This window comes from Myripristis murdjan, chromosome 8 (assembly GCF_902150065.1).
Source record: "Myripristis murdjan chromosome 8, fMyrMur1.1, whole genome shotgun sequence".
Taxonomy (NCBI): domain Eukaryota; kingdom Metazoa; phylum Chordata; class Actinopteri; order Holocentriformes; family Holocentridae; genus Myripristis; species Myripristis murdjan.
In genome coordinates, this window is record NC_043987.1 from 12,715,597 (window position 1) to 12,734,777 (window position 19,181).

The 19,181-nt window shown below is 43.3% G+C and overlaps 1 protein-coding gene across 12 annotated transcripts in view; it reads left to right on the forward strand.

Annotated features, from left to right (window-relative positions):
• The window catches only part of nfixb (nuclear factor I/Xb), a 144,973-nt gene that overhangs the window by 18,054 nt on the left and 107,738 nt on the right, over window positions 1-19,181 (forward strand). For 7 of the 12 annotated variants that reach the window (XM_030057585.1, XM_030057588.1, XM_030057586.1 and 4 more), the window contains 2 exons: window positions 2,069-2,152; window positions 9,906-9,941. The exons of 1 other annotated variant lie outside the window; for it this stretch is intronic. In XM_030057585.1, the coding sequence (XP_029913445.1) occupies window positions 2,069-2,152; window positions 9,906-9,941 (120 nt within the window). Of the gene's footprint in view, window positions 1-2,068; window positions 2,153-5,465; window positions 5,887-9,905; window positions 9,942-19,181 lie in introns of those variants that run through there. 4 more of the 12 variants (XM_030057583.1, XM_030057584.1, XM_030057589.1 and 1 more) reach the window with 3 other exon arrangements.

Genomic DNA, 19,181 nt, shown 5'->3' on the forward strand with positions numbered 1-19,181 from the left:
CTTAGTCACTTGGATGACTTGAATTCTAACTTTGTTTTACCAAGCGAATGCTTCATTTGGCCCGCACTGAACTTATCATGACCAAGAGGCTATGCTAACAAACCAATGTTAATCTTATGTTAATGTTAATCAATCTGCCTTGAGGACTTTGTGCCGAAGGAATTGATTGAAATCACACATGCGTACACACACACACACACACACACACACATACACGCACACACGCATACACACATACACATAGATGCCCTTCCTGTGTTAAAAGGGAAAGGGAAAAGACCAGAGCGCTAACCTCTCATTCTGAAGGATATGAATAGCCTGTGTCTCCAGCCGCAGTTTGGTTAGCCCGAGTCTGGGACTTATTATAGTGTTGTGTGTTTATGCATGTGTCTCTGCATGTAAGTATTTGTTCGAGTGCAATCCTGTGTCACCGTACGCATTTGTGTGTGTGTGTGTGTGTGTGTGTGTGTCTGTGTGTGTCTGTGTCTGCATATGTAAATGCTTAAGTAAGCTAATGTGTGTTTGAATTCAAAAAATATTTTGTTTACTTCATATGCCAGTTTAAATAGTATAACTTTACATTCAGTTATTGGCTACCAGCTATGTTTGTTCCTGTGTTGGGTCCATGTTTGTTTCTGCTGAAGGTATGTTGACAGATCAAGACGTAAAGTTCTGGAAAATCACATTATTTCCTCTCTTCTCCTCAATCCAGCAGTGAACTTAAGGTTCCTGGTTTGTGAAGTGCTTCCTGTCGCGCTGTATATAAAGCAGGACTTCCTTCCTCTTGCTCAGGGAGGCAGAGTTATTTTCATTTAGCTAGCTTTTTTGTCGTATGCCCTGGCAGGTTTAGTTGATTTCCACAGCAGCCATTCAAATTTAGCCTAGTGAGAGCAAATTTGTACCCGTCAGGACTAAAAAGTAGTAGCCATAGGCTAGCAAGCCAGACATAATTCCCATCCCTGGTCCAGATCCTCAGTCTATGGTCCCCTCCCATCCATGTTGTCTGGCCCGGCTGCCTGAATTGACAGCAGAAGTGCAATGGATGCTCATTCAGAGCCCAAGTCTCAGCTAGTGTGTCCCACAGCATACAAATGAACTGTGCTGAATAGAAACAAACACTTAGAATAAATACTTTAGCTGCATCTATCAGTGAATGCAATGCAGGGCCCTATAGTGTAGCCAAGAGCCTGTGTGTGTATGTGTGTGTGTGTTTGTGTGTGTGTGTGTGTGTGTGTGAGTGTGAGTGAGAGAGAGAAAGAGATAGAGAGAAAGAGAGAGAAAGAGAGAGAAAGAGTGGGCACACACATGCGTATTACCAGTGTATGTGTGAACGTGTGTCTGTGTGTATGTGTGCCTGTGTGTGCATGCATGTGTGACTCTGTGTGTGTGTGTGTGTGTGTGTGTGTGTGTGTGTGTGTGTGTGTGTGTGTGTGTGTGTGTGTGTGTGTGTGTGTGCGTGTGTGTGTGAATGTTTTGTGCTGAATCAGTGCACGCTGTGAGAAAAATGACCATGCAGGTGAAATAGCAGGGACAGGAAATGCCATCGTGTCAGTGTATTGTGTGGTGGTATGGCAGCTAAACACTTTTCCTCTCCATTCAAGTGGTGGTGACTGGCAGGGCTGGGCCTCAGGCCTGCACAGCATATGGGTTCAGGCAGGCAGCACACATCACAAACCCTGTGTGTATGTGTATGTGTGTGTTTATGTGTGTTAAACTTCAAATTTAAAGTATAACAACTCAGTATAACAACTTTCCCGTTAGCTCGTCATTAAATGGCACAATTACAACATATCCAATGTGATGGGATCTAAGAATGACGATGACAATAATGATGATCATGATGGTGATGATGATTATAAAATAGACCATTATGAGGAGCAACAAGGAGTAAAAAAATATTAAATATAAAAAATAAAACATCAAAAAATCAACACTAGCCTTTTACAGCATTACACAACTGTTATATAGCTGTTTTTTCTGTTTTTTTTTTTCTTTCTTTTCAAGTTCCCTGAACTCTGCTGACAACAGTGTCACCTAATGAATGAATGACTGTTGTGTTACATTTCAGGCAACCGAAACCTTTCTGTTGAACGAAGACCCCTCCAGAGGTCCTGGGATGCCTGAATGCTTTGTAGTATCAGATTCATACAGGGTATGCATTATTATTATTATTATTATTATTATTATTATTATTATTATTATTATTATTATTATTATTATTATTTCATATATTTTATTAAATGTGTTATTTGAGTCATTAGTCATTAGTGTGACTGACAGTCTGTTTTCATGCTCTTTGTAATTGCACCACAATCATAATGTCATTCACAGCTCCCTCTACTCAGCTGCAAACCATTACAATCATTATTTCCACACGCACATTTAAGAAAAAGGGGGCCTTTGCAACTTCACCGAAGCGCCCTCGCCTCGTGGGAATGAAAATTATGACGATAATGTGCAGCATGCCTAGTTACATAAAATGAAGAGGGAAAAAAACTCAAGTAAAAAAAACCCACTAGAATACTATACAAAGTTGAAGAACGTATGCAGGTTTACACAAAAAAAAAAAAAAAAAAAATACACATTCCACCCAGCGAGCACACTGGATTTACAATGATCGGCCTGATATAAAATGGTAATAAAAACAGAGAAGTGGGAATGGGGAGGGGATGGGGGGGTCTGTGGATGACTGAAAATGTGATTGTTAATGAGGTGGGAGCCAGTTTTCTATACTCTTTGTTTCCCTGCATACGACTTATGCCAAGTCTCATAGAGAATCTGGGTTGCTACAGTGTATCGTGTGTCTCGGGGTACAGAAATGAACCATTATGGCTGTAATTGAGTAGCATGGTTGGTAGAGGAGAGAGAGTTTTTGGGAGAGGGGAGGAGCGTCGGTGTGACCGGATTGGATTCCAGGGGCAGCGAGTTCAAGAACATCCACAGGAGGGTGTCTACCTCCAGCTTCTCACAAGGAGGTCTGCTGTTTGGACTTTTGTGTGAAGTGCATCACCGCTCTCTCTCTCTCTCTCTCTCTCTCTCTCTCTCTCTCTCTCTCGCTTTCCCTCTGTGTGTGTGTGTGTGTGTGTGTGTGTGTGTGTGTGTGTGTGTGTGTGTGTGTGTGTGTGTGTGTGTGTGTGTGTGTGTGTGTGTGTGTGCGCGCACGGACATACACGCATGCATTGGTGCACTGTATGTTTGCGCCGGGCCTCTGGAGCCACGTCCTCATAGCTGAGGTCTGCCCAGCTGAACAGCACCACCGCGCTCTTCCCCGCTCCTTAACCCCCCGCCTGTCCCTCGCTCCTTCTCCTCTTACGCCGCAGACAGCCAGGTGTGGTGTCATTACAAGCTGCGGTGTCACACTGTGCGTTAGTTTCGGGGAAATTTGTGGTTACTTTGATCCCCGAGCGACCTGCTTTGCAGACTGCTTCCTACGGGTTCAGGTCCAGGTTCTCTTAAGGCCTTAAGTTTCCGCGATGCATCCATCACACCGGCCAAAATAAAAAAAGAAAAAGAAAAAAAACTCAAGACATCCATTTTTATGACGGTAATATGTACAGCAGATCATCGACTCCCCCTTATGAGCGAAAGCTTCCCATCCTATCAGCACCCGCATGCCGAGGACCTATCTAGACAATGCCGATGATGCTGATGAATGAATTAAAAAAGTGATTGTGAAAGAGCATATTCGCTACAGAGCTGACCACACTGGTGTGGTTGTAAATATGTATATATGAGCGTGTGAAAAAGCAGAGCCACAGCAGACCCACCAACCATAGCATATGGCTCTACCATGTGTTACTTAATGAGAGATTTACTCACACAGACCACTAAATGTGTGGCTCATTTAAGGAGCCACGGTAGAGGAGCGTTTGCGTGTGTTGCATCTGACTCGACTCTATAAAGGAGGGGGATTTTTGATCCCCGGGTAACCGCGCTCTGTAACCTTTTACCCTCGCGGTCTTGTGCAGCACTTTTAATGACTTAGCTGAGAAAGTGAGCGCAGAGATTGTGCTCAGCTGCAAACAAAGACGCCGACAGCTTCCCTTAGGAAAGTCTCAGGCAATACAGTTTGGGAATAAATTCGCTCCACCTGCCAATGGGGGAAGCAAAAGGTGCGTGGGTGCATTGTTGTGGGTGTGACAGTGTCCGTGGGTTAGTCTCTGTGTGTTTTCGTGTGTGTGCGTGTGTGTGTTTCGTATTAGTCATGTATCATATTCATGGAAAGGAATGCTGGTATCATAACCCTGTGTGGTGACGAGGACAGGAGGTTACGGTTTTGTGGTCTCCATACACTCCTGACCACACACTTTCTCCCTCCCCTCCCTCCGACTCTGGCTCTCTCTTATTTGGCTGTGCGCAGTAATTGGCCACACAGAGCCCAGATCTCTTTGTTTCGCCCTGCAGAGGCTTGTGGTAGAAATGCACAAGCAGTAGGCCTCATAAATCTGTGGGACTCCAATGTCAGGGCCCAAATTTCAGCTCCGCTCCTCCACAATGACTTCACTCCCACCCAAATTCCCCATCGTACCACACTTAGGACCGGGGCCAACAAACTTTATTTTATGACTTTTTATGTGAAACGTGTATCACTCCACTACTGTTTTGTGTATGAGAGAGAGAGAGAGAGAGAGAGAGAGAGAGAGAGAGAGAGAGAGAGAGTGTGTTCCCTCACATGCCCCAATATAGTGCTGTGATACTGTTCAGTGGCTGTGATTATATGTCTGTCCTCACATTTGGTAGTTTTCTGTTTTCAGCTTAATAGTAAATACTGCAGTCTCCTCTGGTAACGGTTTGGCCGGGGCTGACTTCTTTGGTTTTAAACTCCAGTTGTGGCTTCCAGGCTGGGTCAAACATGGTTCAGTAACAAATAAATAGACCCACTTTACACCCACAATGAAACAATGTATTGACTTGCTTGCCCTCGAATTTAATTACTGTATTATCTGCGAAATTACTCGCAGAGTTTGAAACGACAGCTTGAGTAGGGCACTGCACAAATGCAGGGCTGAAAATGGAATGTGTGCAAATTGTCAGGAGATGGTAATTATTTGACCCAAATGTGTCAAATTGATACAAATGATAAGATTGATGATAGCAACTTTTTCAGCCTCGGTGAAAAAAAAACCAAACGAGATCTTACTTCTGGGCCCACGTCGAGTTTTCTCATATTGCACATTCCACAGGTTATTTCACTAGCCTCAAAATATACAGTGTGTATTTATTTATTTTACACATGTGATGCACCTTTAACCTCATATCTATTGTGATGTTGCCTTTAAGTGCTGCCTTCTAATACAAGTAAGCTTTCTTGAGGGGAAAATACATTTACAGTGCCACATTCTTACACTAATCATACCTGCCTGTACCTGTAAGACTCATTAACCCCGTGGTCATTGTTTGCATTTGCATAACATTAGCAGTTGGGGTCAATAAACACCCATTAGTTTAATATTAGTGTAACATTACCGTTTAAAAAGAAGCAGGGAAGCGCCAATACGCATATACCGGGTTAAATACCCCGCCAGCCATGGGAGACTAAGTACAGGAAAGCGCTGTCACGGCTCAATCGTCAAAGTTGCGATAATAACACGCTGATTAATCTGTAAGTCTAATCAAATGCCGTCTTATGTAGGATAATTCTTTACAAAGAGGAGCGCGGCAGAGTCCCGCACGGAAGAGGGGAGGGAGAGAAACTTTTTTCCCTAAAAGTTTGTGTAAGCTTTCACTTTCTAGGCGGGGTTACTGTAAGCTGCAGCATGGAGTGAGAGAAACAGGACGGCGAGCGATTGCAATGCAGCACCACACCGAGCTTCCACCCAACTTAAATAAGCTCTCCAATTCTCCTTTCTAAAAATAACCATGTACTCCCCGTACTGCTTGACACAGGTAAATGTCTTCTCTTATTTCATTGTTTGACTTATTATAGCCATATCGGAGATGCCGGGTTTCATTGCGCTGCCGCTTTCCTTCTCTCTCTCTCTTTTTTGCAACAGTTTATTTATTGTATTAGATCGTATTTCTACTCTCTGAGCCTCTTCGCAGTTTAACTTCAACGCTGCGAAACTTGTCCCGTCTTAGGGAGTATTTCTTTTGCGCAAAACTTTCTTGTGCGTTTTCATCGCACATGGTTTTGGAGAGAAAATGGCGCTTCTCCCGAAATGTATTTGATATAAAAAAAAAAAAAAAAAGGAGGGGAGCCTAGGAGGAGGAGAAAAAGCAGAGCGGAGGGATAGAGAGAATGTGGACTGGAGTTTAATATTACACGTCTGAGATGGATTCTTCCAAGTGTCGAGCATCGCAGGAGTTTTTTTGCTGGTGGGAGAAGTTGCAGGCAGGAGAGCAGGGCGCGCAGCCTTTTACCGCTTTATCTGAAGTCGAGTGCGGGAGAAGCAAGAGTTTGGAGCTGGTGTGTGTGTGTGTGTGTGTGTGTGTGTGTGTGTGTGTGTGTGTGTGTGTGTGTGTGTGTGTGTGTGTGTGTGTGCGCGCGCGCGCGCGCGCGCGCGCGCGCGCGCATATAGTTGCAAAGTCTATAGAAAAGTATTGAGAAATCAAACTTTCTCTGGAGCTCTTGCGCGCCAGTTGCCTACTTTATAAGTTTTTTTTTTTATTCCTTTTGTCTAAGTGAACATATTACTGTTAGGCCTGTAATGGAGTTCCACTCAACAAGACGCACCACAACTAGGCCTGTATTATATATCAGCCTCTGTTCGTATCACCCTGTTCTGCTTATTCTGGTCATAACTTCATACAAAAAGTATTTGGTGAAGCATAAACCGACTCTAGATGATTGGTGTCCTTGTAGGCACATGTCTGCCTGCTTTCCCTCAAATTATATCAGTGTAAAGTTTGCCCTGACCCTAGCCCTAACCCTCCACTGTCTTTTTTTAAATTATTGAAATCAATGTACAAAACGACTGTCACTCTTTTTAAAAATTAATTTGTTTTGTGGAACTTTTTCTGCCTGTATTCCTCATATTTAACAATAGTCCAACAAGTAGAGTTTTAAACACTTGACTTGGCCATTGCCATTCAGAGGAGCTGTTCATACTTAAAGAATAATAATAACCCACTGGGGTATACATCAGCGAAAACACTGTTCCCTGGAAATGACTATTTTGTGTTTGTATAAAATCCGTAACCGTTTTGGTATTTGTTGTTGTTGTCAAGGAAATAAAACAGGTTCAGGGAATTTCACAATGTGTTGCAACGTAGAAAATTGTGGATCCGCTTGAGAAGTATTTTCTCTGGTTTCGTGTGGTGTAGTCTAGATAAATTAAGTATATGGAATATTACTAGATTGCATTATGGACTTCTGTGACCTTAAAAATATCATTAGTGTCACGCTGCTTTAATTCATGTTTTTATGTCAATGAGGTTACCAATTTTTTAATTATTTTGTTCATATGTTCATTCTAATTGTTGTTTATTAATTCTTAATTATGATGTGTTTAATCTTCTCATGCTCAACATAAACTGAATGTAAAATCACTGTTTTGATTGATTTGCAAAACCTTTTTTTCTTATTAAAATCTTTTGCCTAAAAACTTATTTGTGGAAGGAGCAGGAAAAGTGCAAGCTCTGACAAACGCTGCTTGCAGAAATTTTCCACTAAGCTATCTGCCATATGGGCATAGCTTAATGCAATGCTCCACAGTCACATAAACTGTTAAACTCAAAATCCAAAATCCAACATGCTTAGCAGCTTCCTATAGTCGCACCATTATGGCTGTATCTCTGCTTTAAGGCCAAATTCGAGTGTGTTAACCCGTCATAAGTGCTGACACTCACAGCATGTGCTCTGCAAAGCCAAATAAAATTCCTGCCTTTAGGTTTAAGTGTTTTCTGTCAGTACCTTTCTTTTTTTATTCCCTGCTCCTTTTTTCCAGCTCACTCTGAAAGGTTTCGAAAGTGTTTCCCTCCTTATCAGCCAACGTATTCTAACCGGTGGCACTGACCTGCCTATATTACAGCCACTGGAAGTCTAACTCTTTTAAAGCAAACTTGTTTATCCCTCATTGGATTTGTCTGACAATGGACTGCCAGGGCCTGTTTGAAGTGTAATTCATTCCTGATTTTACAGTGGTTTTATTAAAAGAGTTTTCCTCCCATCATATGCCTCTGATGACTGCTACCAGAGGCTGAGAGGCTGTTCTCAGCTCCTCTCATGCGGGCATAGCTGGGTCTGGTTTCCATTTAAAAACACACTAGCACCATCATAATGCTGTCCTCTCATTGACTTGAGAAAGGCAAAGGAGATTTGAATATTTTCCCCGATTTCTTCATTTTATTGTAGAGAGCTATTAGGCCACTTATGTCAACTGTAGAACCCATGAGTTGAAATTGAACAAGCGTGACTTTGTGAAGGGAAAGAAAATGGGGGGAAAAAAAGGATTGGCCACATCTTGATTATGAACATCACACATATTGTTAGCCTATAGATTAGGATGTGCTATTTCCAGATATATGCACTTTCATATTTTTGAAGAGCTGTGCAAGTTGTTCAGCCTGTCCAAACAGAGATTTAGAGTCCATATCTTTATCTGTAATTCATAAATGTTAGGTTATTTCACAGCACAGGAAAAAGAGATTGCATTTAGCCACAAAGGCTATATTCCCCTTAATTACAAGTAATTGGCAACAGAAGCAAATGCTCACACATTGTAATATAGCACACATGTTACACATATGGTATAGTATGTCATTGCCTGGAATGGAAAACGATGGCAGTGTATGATTTCAGTGTAGTATTGCCCCAAATATTTATGGCTTCCTTGTCATTTTTCATTTTGTACCTTTGTGTGTGTGTCTGTGTGTGTGTGTGTGTGTGTGTGTGTGTGTGTGTGTGTGTGTGCGTGCAGGGAAGGAAGCAACTTCACTCTCCGAGCAAGCAGCACCAGCATGCAGCCCCTCTCTGCACAGCATTCCCTTGCAGCTCCGTCTGCAGACGGAGAAGCACATTTTGTTTATTTAATTGCTGTTAATAATTAAAAAAACGAGCTTGGACCTCAGATATGGCAACAATTGTAAACAATAGAATGAATTATTAACTGTGATAAAAGCCTTGCTGGAGAGAAGCAGCGTGCTGGGATGTGACGGACGGTGCGTAATGGAAGCAAATTACGGAGAGTCCTGAGTGGAGGAGTGTGTGTTTGTGCGTGTGTGTGCGTGTGTGTGTGTGTGGCTTCTAGTGTGTTTTGCAGGGTGAAGTAATTTATGGATGAAAATCACATAGAAATGTAGAGCATTTTCATGTAAAAAGAGCTCTCGTGCAGATTGGCTACACTGGAGACAAGAATAACTGTCCAGAGCAGTGAAATAAAGTTTCACATAGATAAGATGTAATGAAATATAATTATTGTTATCGTGCTGTCTCTTATTTCACTTTTCACTCGTAAATAAAAATGGAGCCTATAGCCTGTCGCGGATAAGTCATGCTGTAGGAAGGCACTGAACCTCTTGCTTGTCCAGACAAGCTTTTGAAATTGATTAAGAGAGGGTATTTATTTAGATATTCAATTTAAAAAAAAACTTTCCCCATTTTAAAAGGTTAAATATCACTTGGACTCTCTAATTTAAATATAGCCTATGTGGTAACACTGATGCTTGGAAATTCTCTCGGCGCTGCTCATGGCCACGGGCCTGTGAGGCCAGAGTGACGCTGCACAATCCATGCCTTTTGAAAAACAGCTTTTTGGGGGGGCAGAAAATTTATCTATGATAAATAAAATCATTGCATTTTGAATATTGTGGATGTGTGTTCAGTACTTCATGCAGCTCGTTATGTTGTCATCTCAGCCTATTTTCACTGGTGCGACATTTTAACATATTCCTTCCCTCTGCTCCTCTGCCCGCCTGGACGCTGACCCCTGCTCTCCTCGCCTCTTAACACCCTCTCAACACTAAAGTATTACCCTACTCACCTTCTAAACAATGCATTAGTGGTAAGTCCTGTCCCTATTTATTCAGCATTAGGTGTATGTGTTTTTTTTTTTTTTTTACATCCCGTCTTGGTAAAAAATGTTTTGTGCTACTTCCATAGGCCATATAAGAGTTTGACCTCCAGAATGAAACCTACAAGTATGAGGAGGGAGAACTTCTGTTGCATTGCATACACTCTGATATCATCATATGAGCTGTATTATCTATCTGCATCTTGTATTATTATCCTTGGCTGCATTTTATCGCCTGACCACACTGCACACTTTTTTTTTTTTTTTTTTCATTTCCAAAGCCATGCATCGATCAGCTCCAGCTCAGACCGAAAACTGGCTCCAACTTCCAGCGACTTTGCTTTTTCAGGCATGCGCTATTTTACTGCGCTCCTGTCGAAATATCCCACCTTAGTTTGAGAGAGGAAAGAGAGGGAAAAGGATAAAACGGTCGAAAATATTCCCAAGGGTGCAACGCCAGTAGGCCCAAACTTTTTTTTTTTTTTTTATCTTAAGGGAAGACTACCTTTTATTTTATTAAAACATGCCATCGCTGCTTATAATCCAGTGCCGCATTCCCTCATATTTCAAGTTACTGTTAATTGCATTGATTTCCTATTCACATAGACCTTACCTGCGCCAGCCGTCAGCAGCAGTTTCTTAATATTTGTAGCGTAGTGGTGTTACAGCGTAATAGTCGGACAGCTCATTGTGATGACAGGCAAATGAAGAATAGCCCGTGACAAATGGCAGTTCGTATTTTCGTCCCAGGCCCGTGGAAGTTAGAATTCACCTTCGCTTTAAGGTCACCGTCTGAGCGCACATGACTTATTGTGTTGTCCTCCCAGTCTGAAGCATGCAATTTTCTTTATCAGGCTATATGTTGCTCCAAGAGGATGTATTATATTTTTTTTACGTCATCACTACTTCTTATCACTTTTTATCAGATAGCTGTGTTTAGAGTGAAAATATTAAAGCAACATTTAGACGGGGGAAAGAATGAGCTAGTTTGTTTTATGTGAAAATCAAATTAAATTAATGTAATTAGTGTGGAGTAGTACTTTTAGACCAAGGTTCCTGTACCATTGCAGTCTTGAAGCCCTTGTCTCCCATGAAACCTCCATTTACACATATTTTGTGAGGTGGCCTTTCAACCCCTCCCCACTTTTCTCTTTCTCTCTCTCTCCCTCTCTCTCTTGCTCTCTTGCTCTCTCTCCCTCTGTCTTCCCAAGGCCTGGAAAATGAGTTGGAACAGCTGTTCAGGGGATTAAAATCTGATGGAATCACAGTCTGAATAAACAGAAATGTTGGATTTTTCAGAATTAAAGACACACACACGCACACACACACACACACACACAAACATACACGCGCGCACACATACACATGCATGCATGTGCACATGCATACACATGCACATGCAAACAAAGAGCCCCTCCCCACAGTAAACATGCACCAGAACCTTTGGTGCATGTCTTCATGCCGATGAGGCCTGTGAGTGGTTATCACTGGATTAGTCAGTGGAGTTGGATGCCATTTTTAAGACAGCAATCACTTTTGCGTCTCATCTGTCTTTTCAAATATAGTTTTCAAACCTCCAAAATGCCAAAATTATAATGTGTGAAGTGAAGAGTAGGCCTTAATGCCTTAAAGCTGCATTTTTCAGATAGACATGTTTGAACTGTGATGTGAGTTTGGGTTCAGTTGTGCATTAAGTGCCATTTCCTTCATTCTTCTTGACAACCTATCAGCATGATGCAGCAATGCCGAATAGTGAGCATAGGTCGGAAAAGTGACTTTTTGACCAGGCAGCCAGTGTGGCACTCTCTGTTCTGGAAACGAGACACTAGAGTGAACTCATAGTGTATTTGATTGACAGGTGGGCCTGATTCATTGTGCGCTCCTGTTTCTTAGTTGTGTGCATGCACACATAAGTGTAAGTGGGGACAGCAGCACGCAGTCCGGGTGAAATCGTAATCCCTGATTGGCTGTGCTGGTGTTTTGTGGCTGTAGGCTGCGCCGGATCTTTTCCCCCGTCGTGTAACGGGGACACCAGGAGGCCACAATGCCAGACGCTGCCTGGGACACTGTGTTCCTTTTACTTATTCATTCCTACCACGCCGCCTGGTCTCAGGCCAATCCACAACCAAAAACACCATCATTACAAGAGATTCTAAAATTTGTAACATTTCACGAAAGTTTAGTTTTACTTTTTAAACAGAGCTGATACATTTTTCTGTGTGTGTGTGTGTGTGTGTATAGATAGATATATAGATAGATATATGTATATATGAAACAGTATAAGACCACCTTCACTGCTGTCTGTGCTGGTCAGATCCCAGCAGCCTCAAACAAGGACATGGCCCTCCTTGGATAACACAGGCCCTCAGATGTGGACTGGCAAAGGTTATTTTTTGTTATCTTTGCATGCTTCAAAATTGCTTTCATATGTGTGAGGCCATAGAAAAGTGGTGGATTATTAGCATTCGAAGAACATATTTCTAAGCCCATGAAAGGGAGACTTTTGAAGGTTCCTGTGATTAATGTCTTTGTTGATAATACCATTTCTCTCCATTTATTGTCAGCCGGTGACTGGGGGCCACCATGTGTCGGCAGAAGAAGTGAATTTACGGCAATTTGGTGTAGAATTTAGAGCTCTGCTTGGTGGCAAAGACAAAGACGGGATGAATTGGATGCATTTTGGCAGGAGGCAATATAGATTTGAATTAAGTAGCATGTAGTTTTTATCTCGAGCTGCATGCAGAAGAGGCAGAACCAACTGTGTCTCATTCAATATCAGCACAGCTGTCCCAGCATCCGTGGAGAATGGATTCCTACTGCTATTGCCATGGGAGGCTCCAGCCAAGAAGAATGGGAGGATATCCAGTGTGTGTGCTCGTATTTTAAAAGGAAGGAGAGGGAAAATGAGAGGAGAGAGTAATATACTAGTGTGCCTGCACGCATACATGTCTGTGTGTGCGTGCGTGTCAGTGTGCGTCCGCGCGCGTGCATGTGTATTTTTTCACATGTGTGTGTCATGTTGTCTCCACCCGCCTCGCTTTTCCTTCACTCATGTCACCTCTGGCATGGATTATTCTTTGGCAGAACCCTGGCAGTGCCCGCGGCCCCAGCGCGGTTCTGCGGTCGCTGATATGTTGTGCTGTTGCCATGGCTACCGAACACACACATGGGTGCTAAATTACATAATTGAGCTAGAATATACATAAGAACACAAAATACTCACTGTATAATATGGGAACAGAGAAAGGGAGAAAGACGGAGAGTGAGAGTGGTACGTCTGTGTGAATTCGTGTGAATTTGTGCGTGTGTGTGTGTGTGTGTGTGTGGTGGTGGTGGTGGGGTCTTTAATTTTAGAAAGGCAAAATGTGTCTTTAACCATACAAATCAGCGGCAGAAGAGAGAAGTGCACAGTTGGATGTTTGAGAGCTTTGTCATAGCTGAGCTTTAGATGGACACGTCAGTACAGCGTGTTCTTTCTTTTGATTTTGAGTCATAAATCTAAATAGTGGTGCCGCCATTATATGGGCACTTGGATCACTGTGACGACCGATTCGACGGGGCAATTAAGGATGAGGTGTTTGTGCTAATGTGTGTGTGTGTGTGTGTGTTAAAGAGAGATATTGACAGAGAGAGAAAGGAAAAGAGAGACAGAGATACAGTGCTAGTATGAGAGAGGGTGTGGCTCTTTGGGTTTACACAGATACACCATGGGGTAGACACACACACACAAACACACATTTCCTCAATATTTCTTACTGAACTTGCACTCCCGCCTCGCTGTCCTCCCCCTGGGCTTGCATGTTTGTTTTGAATAGATCATAACTCTCTGTATCTGTGTGAATATCAGCAGTATGTAAATACCCGGCCACCATCCCCGGAGTGGGCCGTGTCATTTATGATCAATGATTTTGTTGCAGTAGAATGAAACAAAAAACACACTGAGCAAAGGATCAGTAGGTAAAAGTCCGCTTTGTAATTGTGATAATGGCCATTATGCATTGAATTAGGCAGGGAGAGAGATATATTACAGCTCATAACACCAAACCTCATGGCAACAAAGGACACTATCACTATGAAAATCTTGCCATCCATTATTCTCCGCCGAGGCCAGTAACACCGGTAGCGTAAAAATGTCATTATTGCAAAGTATTTTTAGTCAATAAAGTCATGCTCAGGATTGTAAAATGAATAATGGCATCCATCTCGCCGTGTTTGGTTTGTTTTGTTCCATGTCTATAACTGTAGAGGACAAAGTGAGAAATGTTCCCGAGCTCGCTCTGTTTTTTCTTACGTTGAGTAAATTTGAACGAATGCCAATATCAACACATGGAGTGAACGCTGACAGTAATTAATGCTCTGTTTTTTTTTAATCAACAAGTAACCTTTCAGGAAATATATGTTATGAAATAGTTTTGTGCTCCACAAAGGGGGAGCATATGGACTCAAACGTATGACTGGCAAAGCAAGGAGCGTGCAGAGCCATTGTATCGGTCTGTCACAGGTCAACAGAAATAGATAGAGAGAGTTGTTGTTGCGGATCATTGTCGGCCCACTCAAGGTCACTCCAGTGTGGGCAATCTGGGCATGTTGTTTGGCCTGTCCTGCCTGCCTGTCTGACCTACATCTCACTGCATGGGCTAAATATATACAGTAGACCCCTCATTACAAAGCTACCAGATTAATCTGGATGAAATCTGAGAGCCGTTCCATTCGCTATATCGCTCTCTGACTCGTATGACTGCAGCCTTCTCTTTATAGACCTCCCCAGGCCGACTTTCCATTTCATTCAGTGGCGCAAACACAATCATTCAGTATCCAGAAAACAGTGCAGATGCAGGCATTCACACCAACATGGCACACATGTGCACACATTATCTTCCTGTAAATAGGGGAGAAGCTGTAGCCACGTTTGGCCTCACGCAGCCATTCACAAACGTAGCCTCTCTGCATTCGGAGCATACGGTGTCTCAATTGAATAAGAGCCTACATATACAGGCTGTATTCTGCCACGCCACTTGCACAATACCCTGTGGAGGTATAAGGCCCACACACACACACACACACACACAGACCTGGAGACACTTCTCACACCTGCACACACTTGAGCTTGAGGCACAGGTGTGCATTCTTGACTTGTACTCCTCAATCTCGAGCCGTCGGTAGAAATCACGCCCAGTACCACTACATTAGAGCACTGGAGTGTGTGTGTGTGTGTGTGTGTGTGTGTGTGTGTGTGTGTGTGTGTGTGTTTGTGTGTGTGTGATAGGGCAGGTTGGAAGCCAGCAAATGACAGGTGCCAATACCATCAACTGACTCTTAAACCATATGGCACTTCATCCACGGCCCTCCTGCCATCCCTGCACCCATCGAGCCCTCCATCCATCCATCCATCCATCCATCCATTCATTCATCCATCCATCCCTCCATCCATTACCAGGCGAAAGGCTCTGCATTAGCAACATCCCCACACACCTGGTAATAACTGGCGAGGCAATGATTATGATTTGGACACAATGGAAAAATACTTCAGCCGGCCTTAATTAATTGGGGAGCAGGGGTGGTTGTCAAGGGATGACATAACCACGGTGACACCTCCTGATGATGTCATAGACTTCATCACGCTGCCACTGGTGTTCAGCCTCTAAGTGGAGCTGGATAAAGGGGTGTTGATTGGCTCGCTGATTGCACCTCGACGTCCCTGTGGCTTTCTTTCATCATCGTCATTACCTCATGCCTTTAGCGGCGGCGAAGTAGAGCACAAGCCCTGTTAACTTTGCCTAGGAGTTGAACCATAACCATACAGGAAACGCACTCCGCACGGGCCAGGACACAGATAAGATTATGAGCCCTGTAATGATTATCTACATGATTGCAAGTCACCATCAACATTAGAGAGCGGCTTTGATTCGTTGTTTTTTTTTTTTTTTCATGCAGGAACAGGCCTGGGAGGTTGCGATCGGGCTAAATAGGCATTTATTGGGTTAATGTTGGAGGGAAAAACTTTTCCTGTCTTGGGGGTGGGTGGAGGAGCATTGACGTTTGGAGGCTTATGAACCTCACAAGTCAAACAGTAACGAAAACACTTGTGACCTGATTTCAAGAGAGGGGGAAAAAAAAGACAAGGAAGGGAAAGGAGGATTTTAAGTTAGAGAGATGAGGAAAAAAAAAGAAGAATCACTGACAGCAATATCAGTATCTCAGGCTGTTTCTTTTCTTCAGGCTGCTTGCTTTTTTTGTCCTGGATTTCTTGCTTTTTGCTTTCTTTCTTTCAAACCTGTCTCGCTTAATTTCTTTATAACTTGCTTTCCTTCTCGCTTTTCTCCTCCCCCCCCCTTCCCTCTCTGTCTGTCTCTGTCTGTGTTGATCACAGTGTGTCTCTACTCTCTGGCCACCCGGTCTAGCAAGGAATAGCTGTCACCCAAGGGAACAAAGCACTACAGCTTGCTCTTTGGAGCAGGAAGTTGGCACGGGGCCAGGGGTGGAAAATCTATACACCATTGCATAATATAACATATCTTTACCTTAGATGAACTCTGAGGAGGCCCAGCAGCTGTGAGCAAACAGAGCTGGAGGGCGGAGTTTCTGTGTGTGTGTGATTGACTGACTCTGTTTGTGTGCATATATGTGTGTGTATTCATGTGTGTGTGAGTGCCCCGTGCTTCTTGTGAATGTCTGCTAGCTCGGGCTGCCGGCCTCAGGCTGTTTGAGTACAGTAGAGTGAAACGGGCCACTGTTGGAAAGAGTAAATGAGAGTAGAGCGTGGTAGAGCACAGTAGAGTTCAGTGGAGGAGAGCGGGGCCGGGCAGGGCTCAGGGCTGCAGTCAAACACAGCTCTGCGGCTTCTCTTTTTTGGCCCAGCCAGCCAGTAACTGCTATCCTGCCACAGCTGCACCGTCCTCTGCGAGGGAATTCAGATATAAACTTTCTGCTCTGTTTAGGCTCTGAGAAATAGCTGCAGGATTAGTGTGCGTTACATGGAAAGTTGTATATTTGACTGGAAAATTCAATGCAGGATGAGGATTTCATGTCACTGCTAATATATAAAACACAGATGGGCCAGATTTAACTTTACCCCGCGAGTTCACCGGGCGGGAAAATCCCCACTTTTCAAACGCACGTAAGACTTTATGATGGTTTATAAATGCGGTGTAACGCCGCACTCCGCTCTCGACTGTCCTGTTATTAAGACGTCTAGCTGATATTCTCTCGGTTCTCGAGTCTTTTGTCATGTGATTGCCTGCAGCCGTAATGGAGAAACAGTGTGCGCCTCTTTTTGCGGCTGCAGTGGGCTTTTTTTTTTCTTTTTTTTTTTTTTTTTAGAGCTTAGCCGAAAAGGGAATTGGAGGGAAAGAACCGAAAAGTACGGTACGCTGTCTAACATGTCAAGCTGCTGTCAGTCTCCACAGCACGCATGGCGTCTTGAGAGAAGCCCCGTGAAACCCAAACGGGCCTCATTATGGTCATCATCTGGTATAAAGCACAATCATCTCAGCCACCTGTGGCGAGCTATAGCACAGAGCACAGGCCTCTAGGCCGTATGGACATGTCTGCAGCGTCACGTATCACTTCACACACATTTGTTTTTATTCATCATGGGTTTTTCTCCCTCTTGTCTTCCATCTTGTTTTCTCGCTGCGTCCACACACCTGAATGAGAGCGGTTCCAGGCGAGAGTTAGGACTCTTGTGGGGACCACACGGTCTGGATATTGCATTCAGGCAGTAGACATTTATGATGAAAGCGAATAGCGATGGCGTGGGCGGGTATGCAGAGGTGTATATTATGGTGCAGGCTTTTTTTCCCCTCTGTTTTGCTTTTTTTTTTTTCGTCCCCCTTCAAGTCTTGATCAGCCACAAGGAGCTGTAGAGAAGCTCCACAACAGAAATGCTGTTTTTCTTTTAGCTCAAAGGAAGAGATAGAAATAAAGGAAGGAATCCAGCACAAGCTCGAGAAAGAAGGGGAAGGGAAAGAGGACGGAGAAGGGGAGGGAATGAAAGAGGCTGCAGTCTTGTGTTTTGTAAATACAGTAGACTAGTGAGCACTCGGTGTCCTTTTATTTTTCTTTTTTTTCACCAGTGTAATTTGTTTGATTTACTCTCTATCAATCAGCAGAGGACATATTTAAACGAACTTGATGTATATTTGAGAAAGACTCTTTATAGCTGTGGCTGTTTGTATTCTCCTTTTACTTTCCTTGGAAGCGGACCGTGATTAAAACAGACGATATAGGCGTATTGTGTTTCCTAGGGGATTGGAAGGAATGCAAATGCATCATAACCATATTATACTAGTTAGGAGCGGTCGGCATTGCCAAGCCTCTGGATACAGGAGAGAGAAAGTACACGCAGTCATACTAAAGTGTAGTGAGTCCCACAAAGAGCCAAAATCCCACAACTGCAACAACACAGGACGATATCCGACACTTTTGGACTATATTTGACATTTCTTAGGATACACACAGTACCAAAGTCTCTCTGCTGCACAAAAAAAGAGACAGATTTCTCTCTCTGTGAAAAACCGAATAGAGGAAACCCCAAAAAGTTGTGTGTGTGTGCGTGCGTGCAAGCGTCTGTGCATGTGTGTCTGAGTGCTGCAGAATCCGTTTGGCATTTTTGTTGTGAGGGAAGCATGTCGCTGGTGGGACTTTGGCCTGCACAATCCCTCCTCTGTTAAAACAATGCGGCAGTTGTCCTCCCTAACCTAATTACTCCCTCCAGGGGGAGAAAGGCAACAGCACCAAATCCCATAGTTAGGAGCTCTGATCTGGGCCCTGCTGTAAGAAAAGGCCTCATTCATTTCCCTCCCTCCATCCACCACACACGCACAGACTGACAGACACACACATTTCTATTTTTCAGCGATCTGCGTTGGGGTTTAGCTCGATAGAAGCTAATTATCCCATAATACACCCTGATATTGGAGACATAAACATGATATTTTCGTCAATGTTTATTTATTCTTCCTGCCGTAACGTTTTATTATTGTGGTGAATTTATTGGTGTTGAAGACATAATTGTGTGTAATGGCTGGGTAATGTTATCATGACTTTGTGCCCTGTGTTCATTCGCTTGGTATCAACAGTCTATTGATGCAAGTGCATGCTGGTAAGGCAACCAAAGTGAAATTTGTAGTGGTATCTGCATTTCCTATTGTGAATTATGTCTAAAAAAAACATGAGGTGATAATAAAATCGATCAGGAATGCAGTTTGTCTTGTGTCTGTTTTAGAGTTT